This window comes from Vidua macroura, chromosome 6 (genome assembly GCF_024509145.1).
Source record: "Vidua macroura isolate BioBank_ID:100142 chromosome 6, ASM2450914v1, whole genome shotgun sequence".
NCBI classification, from domain to species: Eukaryota; Metazoa; Chordata; class Aves; order Passeriformes; family Viduidae; genus Vidua; species Vidua macroura.
The window spans coordinates 6,691,729-6,698,159 of NC_071576.1; the positions used below are offsets into that span (position 1 = coordinate 6,691,729).

General features: G+C 49.1%; 1 protein-coding gene across 1 annotated transcript; it reads right to left on the reverse strand.

Annotated features, from left to right (window-relative positions):
* Positions 1–2,018: 2,018 nt before the first annotated feature.
* GPHB5 (glycoprotein hormone subunit beta 5) lies at positions 2,019–5,971 on the reverse strand. Its single transcript, XM_053980766.1, has 2 exons — positions 5,768–5,971; positions 2,019–4,019 (listed from the first exon to the last, which is right to left on the reverse strand). The coding sequence occupies exons 1-2, from the start codon at positions 5,969–5,971 to the stop codon at positions 3,831–3,833; spliced, it is 393 nt and encodes a 130-aa protein (XP_053836741.1). The 3' UTR covers positions 2,019–3,830.
* Positions 5,972–6,431: the final 460 nt, after the last annotated feature.

Sequence of the window (6,431 nt, forward strand, 5' to 3'; positions counted from 1 at the left end):
GTGAACCTCAGCAGGTTTAACTAGCCCTGCTTGCAGCACTTGCAGAGAAAAGGCAATGCATATCAAGGTTTATTCCTAATAAAAAGGCACTGCAGCCCAAATCCCTGGCTGCTATAAATGGATACGTCCTCAGAGGAGCCAGGACAATCCAAGAGAGCACAGCACATAGCCTGGAATACATTTTATTCACCTTCCCAGAGGAAGGTGGCATTACTCACCAGACTTTCCATGGCCTGATTTTATCTAGGAAGAAGTGGCACAGAGGACCCACATGTCTGGGGTTAACAGCAATGTGCCATAGGCATCCCCCACAGCAGAAAATTCCTAAATTGCTGGCAGATAAGGCTGGGTGGAAGTAGCCAAGGGAAGGATGGAGCCATGCAGCCCTGATGCTTTCACATTTCCCTGAATACCCACGGCTGGCTACACTTCCTGGCAGGATGTTGGGCGAGGCAGGCTTTGCTCTGAGCCTGGGTGCTGGTTCCAGTGTTTTCGTGGGGGTACAATGAGAGCAGGAGGCAGCTGCCTGTCCCATCTCCCAAAGAGAAATCCAGTCAGTGCAGGGAATACCCATCCAAAGAGGCATCCTGCCCTCCCTCTCATGGCAACTCAGCTCTGTAGGTGGGGTAAATATATTGATTTCTGGCATGGTCATTGAGGCTGGGCACACCAGCTGCAGGGGAGCTGAGCTTCCAGGGCCATTGGACTGCTGTGGCTGTCATGGAACAGGAGACATTTTGACAAATCAAAGCAGTGCATGGCAGTGACCATTGCTGTTCAGGTTCAATGAGCCACAATAAACCTGAGGCACTGAGTGCCCTGCAGGATGCAGATGTGACTGGGCACAAGGGGCCTTACAGCCTGTACACTGCACAACACACTGTAGAGAAGAAAAAATCATCTGTAGCATCATTCCCAGTGTTGAAAAAGGGAAACTGAGGCACAAAGAAATCCACTGCTTTTTGTGGGAGAGAGAACACCTGAGTGCCATGGCCTTTGTGACAAACACTCCTTGCAAACACATACCAAAGACAGACAAGCTGTTCAACTGTTTTGGACAGGTTGGGTAGTGACATCTAAATCCATGGCTTTAAAGAGCATTAAAATGCTCCCAAGGAGGTGACATTTGCCTGGGAAGAAGCTTCTCATGCTCTGAAACATGTGGGCTGTGTTGACTGCCTACAAATTCTGGGCAGGATGTACCACCCCAGCTGCAGCATTAAGGATATGAAAACTAAAGATCTGTTCACAAGTTCTGACAGGACAAGGAGTAATGGTTTTAAACAAAAAGAGGGTTGATTTACACAAGTGTTTTACAGTGAGGATGGTGAAACATTGGCTAGAGAGGTGGTGGGTGCTCCATCCCTGGAAATATGGTGAGGTTGGTCAGGGCTCTGAGGAATCAGGTGTAGTGGAAGATGTTCCTGCTCTTTGCAGGCAGGCTGGACCAGAAACAATTCAAACTATTCTGTGATTTTAAATATGAAAACTGATGTGAATTTAACAAAGTTAAGGCTTACTAGTGTAACAACTTCTGGGGAGTTCCACATTTGCAATCTGGTGTTGATTGGTCTTCTGTCACTCAGGGCAGATCCACAGCATCTCTTTTGCTCTCCTCCTTGAAAGAACATCTCAAAGGGGCATTTTGGTTTCAGTCAGTACATCCTTCCCACCTCCCCCTTCTGTTCCCCAGGCTGGCTGCATCAGTCAAAACCCTTTTCCCACCCTGCAGAGTTTTGCTCTGATCTCTTGCTGAGGTTTCTACTGTCTCACCGTGTCTGGGTACAGCCCTGATTTCCTGCTGGCTGCAAAGGAAGGAAGGTTGCCACTTTCTAACCCTGCTTCTAATCCTGAGACTGCAGCACAGCCAGACTCCATCAGAGAAATTCAGTGAAGGAAATGACTTCACACCAAGGAGATGTTTTGCAGGTGTTCAAAGCTCTGGCAAAGAGTTTGTAGGAGCTTATAGATATTCTACCTGATAAATGTCTACACACAGAAAAGGAGGGACACATTGCTTGAAATTGCTTCCATACTACAGTTTTGAGGTTTATTAAGGACACAAAACAATTTGCAGGTTTCCCATAATAACTGTAATGGCAATTGACAATATCAGAGGGATCGTGAGGTGCAATTTGAAACAAAACATGAGGACTTTTCAAAGGGTACTTAAACTCTCCATCAGCAAAAAAAAACTGCTTCTGCTGCTGTTGGACATAGCAGTCTCTATTCAGAATTACAGAATGGGTGATCTTCCTACTCACTCATAGTACAGCTTTTTCAGATTGAAAAAATTATATCAATCAATAAATTACAGGTTAAAATAAATCTGTCTCAGTGTGGACAGGACACCTGGGGTAGTTTCAAGCATGCATCCCTATAAATGAAGGTGACTGCATCCAGGAGACAAGGCACTGAGTGGGAGGAGACAGGTGCAGGTATTACTCTGAGCAGCAGTTCTCTCCCAATGGCTATCTGAGAAGGTGTCTTTGTTTTGTGAGCTCCTTTGGGCCTCTCCCACTTGGCAAATCTTCCTTCATTCACTTAATTTCCCATTTTGCTCAGGGGAGAAATGAGGGATGAATGTGAGTGTGTCCTCCTGCAGGTGGGAACCAGGGAACAAAGGCACTTGTGTGGCTGTGGTCACAGGGGGCTCTTGTGGCAGCTCCCAGGTGTCCCCCTAGTTTGTAAAGAGTGGGTCTGAGGAGGTGTGAAGTGTCATGTGGAACGTCTGCTCTCTTTCCTGTGCTGGACTTGTCTCACCCACCATTACTGGACACTCCACAGCTTTCCTGCAAGCACATCTGGCTGTCCCCCAGCTCTGTGTGCACCCTCAGAGGAGCAGGTCTCCACGGAGCTGAGCAGCTCAGGGAGCTGTGAGAACACCCTTCTTTAGCCCTCTCTTTCCCACACCTCAGCCAGGGGCTTGCTGAAACCAAACCATGATCATTGCATTTTGGCTTGGTCCCTCTGACTCTGGAAACTGTCAGAAGAGATGCCTTGGGCTCTGCAGAATCTCACTGATTCCACGTGAAGTCCTTTCCTCTCCAATTCCTGGACAAAAGCAGATGGTTCTGCACATAATGTGTATCTCTCTTTTTTAAATTTTTTTCAGGAATTGTCCCTTGTGAGGTAATTTTTTTTCAACAAAATAGCTCCAATAAAGTAAAGCACTGAAATACATGCTTAACTGTAAAAGTCTGCTGACATTAAGCAAAACACTTAATCATGAGCTTAAGTCCTTGGCTGAGTCAGGGCCGAGTATGCATTCTCCCTAATTTCAAGGTAGCAATCTGAATACTTATTTCCATTTCACTGGCCTTGAGACCTTTTTCTTTGACTGTTACTCCTGAATGACTGCAGGGTAAGATTAACTAATGGGGCTGGGAGGGGGAGGTGGTGGAAGTGTTGGTAACTGCATTTATGTTACTGGGAAGAAGCTAAACCCCAGATGAATCAGGCTGTTGTGGAGGAGGCAATGCCTTTGTGGGGAGCTTCCACACCCCAGTGGCTGTTCAGTCCATGTGCACTTTGTGCAGGGAGAAAGGTCACACAGAGTGAAAAGCTCATGAGGAGGAAGGGAAACTGCAACATTTCTTTTTACCATGGGATTTGCTATTGTAAGGCTGTGGGTTTCTACAGCAATAATGCTTTGAGCAGCATAAGGGGAGGGGATTAAACATCATCTGACAAGAAAAGTCAGTGAGCAGGAGCATTACAGGGCGAGATCAAATTCTGGGCTGATTAACACCCTCCAGAATGCTGGAGGTACCAGGGGTATGAAGCTGGGGGAGAATTTGTCCCCTCCTTGCCCAAGCTGGGACAGGAGGTCAGTAGGTCTCACACTCGGTGGTGGCAGTGGAGCAGATGTCACAGTCACAGCGGATGGCCACCGGGTAGGTGTAGAAGGGGTCCACGTCAGGAGCACACCTGGGCAGCTTCACCGTCACCATCCTGGTCTCGTTGTAGGTGCAGATCCGGTGGTGGGACTCGATGTAAGGAGGCTCCAGGATCGGTCTCTGCAGGGGAGAAATGCTGGCCTCAGGCAAGATGCAAGGCAAACATCTGGAGCCCCAGTTTCCTCAAGGGGATTTTGTGTGAATAGAGGAGCTACTGGATCAGGTGGAAGGGGCCATGGAAATAAATTTTAGGCTACATCCTTCAACGCTCGTCTCTTGGAGCCCTGCCATGGAGGGGAGTGGGTGCATGTATGTGTTTCAGTTTGCTTAAATCATAAAGCTCCAATTAAAACCTGCTTGAAGGAAGACAAAAATTATCCCAAAAGCTGTTTTTTAGCAGAGTATGAGTGTTTCGACCAAATGCTGCCAAAAGCAGCTGCTTTCTTCCAAGAGCATTGATTTTCCATTAAAGACATTCTTTCCAGCAAAACACTTCATGTGCACAAGCTAAGAGCAGGGGTGCATCCAGGTGCCAAGGGCTGGGGTTTTTGCTCAGCCAGACCAGTCTTCCCTGTCAGGCTGCACTTCCCACAAATCCCAATGGCTGTACACTGTGGGGAAAGCTCTCAGCACAGCAGCCAGCATAGAAGTCTGCAATTCCTCTGGAGAAAATCAGCTTGGCCAGAGACCTCAGCCATCAGAAGATGATGGGAGAAAGCCTTGAAACCCACCCTGCCATGTGGTATCACAGTGGCATTGGTTTTGCTGAAAAATCAGTTTCTCCTTAACAGAGGTCATTTTCTAAAGACACCAGGAATGGGCAGCACACACGGGAATGGGAGCCCACTGCCTAATGTCTCCCAGCCAGGAGACATTTCAATTTCTTTCTTTGCCTCTGTGCTGTGCAAAGAGCCCTCCCTGGGAACCAAGAAGTGGGAGAGAACAAATACAACATTTCAGCAAGAAGATGTGCAGAAATGCTCCCTCTTACAAAGGCCCATCCAAACACATCATGGTGCCTTCTGGAAGCTGTTGAACCCACTCAGCTGAACTACACCCCGGGGGATCTGCAGTACAGCAGGAGAGGCTGCAAGGTCTGATTTTGGGAGCAGGGGGAAGCAGGGGTCCAGAGATCCCTCACAGGCACCTTATCCCAGCGTGGAATCTGGCCACTGCCCTTCCCCTCATCCCACCAAGTCATGAAGAAAGGGAGTCAGGACTGGCACACAGACCCTGGCTCCTCCTCTGGTCACTTATGTAGAGTCCTTGTCTTCACGTGGACAAAATCCCTCTGAGTTACTCAAGCTTTTCTGAATAAATTAAATGGCGATCAGCCCCTTGAGCTTTCCAGTTGCAGAATGGCAAAGAGAGTCAGAAACTTGCTCTCTGACATGTGTGTGGATGAACTTATGCTCTTTCTTTCTCCCTCTGTACACCCCTAAAACTTAAGTACTTCATATTTATACAGGGCTGTGACTTAAAATGGGACCAAATTAGAAACAGACATTATCTTTGGGATCTGCATTTTGGAACAAAATATATTACCCATTAATCGGGAGCTCCATCTTAATCTCCAAGGAATACTTTTTTTCCAGGCGAAGTAATAAAGTCTCCCTCTCCTTAAGTGTTCAAGCTGTAAGAGGCTTTCAGACTGCGTAGTAAGAGCATTACATAAGTGCTTCATTAATATCACCACATGGCTTCCATTCCCCCGTGGGGCAGTGGCAGGAGGGAGGGGACATCCAACGACAAAGGCTGACAGCGCAGCCAGGGGGCCGCGGAGCAGGACGCTGTGGGTGGCTGTCTCCAGAGGGCTTTTTTTGGGGGGGCAAGCACCAGCCAGGGATGTCCCTGGGCCACAGCCTCACCTCCCAGGTCTCGCAGCGTCCCCAGCAGGCGTCCGTGGTGACCCTGAGCCCGCGGCAGCCGCGCTTCCTGGCCAGGAAGGTGAATTCCCTCACGGCACAGCCCACGAACGTCCGCAGGTCCAGCGCCGAGGCCTTGGTGGCGGCAGCGCGGCCGGGCAGCAGCAGGACAAGGAGAGCTCCCGGGATCAGCCAGGGGAGCTTCATGCTGAGGGCAGAAGGGAGAGGAGAGGAGGGCTGGGGGAGCCAGCAGAGCCCAGCAGGCAAGAAGTGCAACTGGATGGGCTCTGCTGAAGCGGGGGTAGCCCTTCCTCCCATCAAACGCAGGGTTACCCATCCTCGATCAGCCTGGGAGATGAGGGGCAGGTGGAGGAATGAGGGGTTCACTACTCCCAGAAGTGGAAAATCTCCATAAAAAGACCTGTCACAGAATGCAGCAGTGTTAAGGCTTTCCCTGCAGAGCAGTGGGAGTTTGCCTGGAAGAGACATAAAGTCACCAGCCCATGCTTCAGCCCCACTGAAATCTCCATATTGCAGATTTGTTTTGCAGCATATGCCTTTCTACCACCCTGCTTGGGCTGTCTTGAGCTCACACAAAGCCAAGAGCTGCACAGTTGGGAACCAAGCATCCCTGAATTTGTGCTATAACCTCAGCATCTCCCAGAAG

What these genes read in the sequence shown, in the direction of transcription:
- GPHB5 (XM_053980766.1), bottom strand. Translation starts at nt 5,971, where the DNA reads ATGAAGCTCCCCTGGCTGATCCCGGGAGCTCTCCTTGTCCTGCTGCTG. An exon ending in GACGCTGCGAGACCTGGGAG is followed by an intron (nt 4,020 to 5,767) that starts GTGAGGCTGTGG and finishes TCTCCCCTGCAG; the next exon opens with AGACCGATCCTGGAGCCTCC.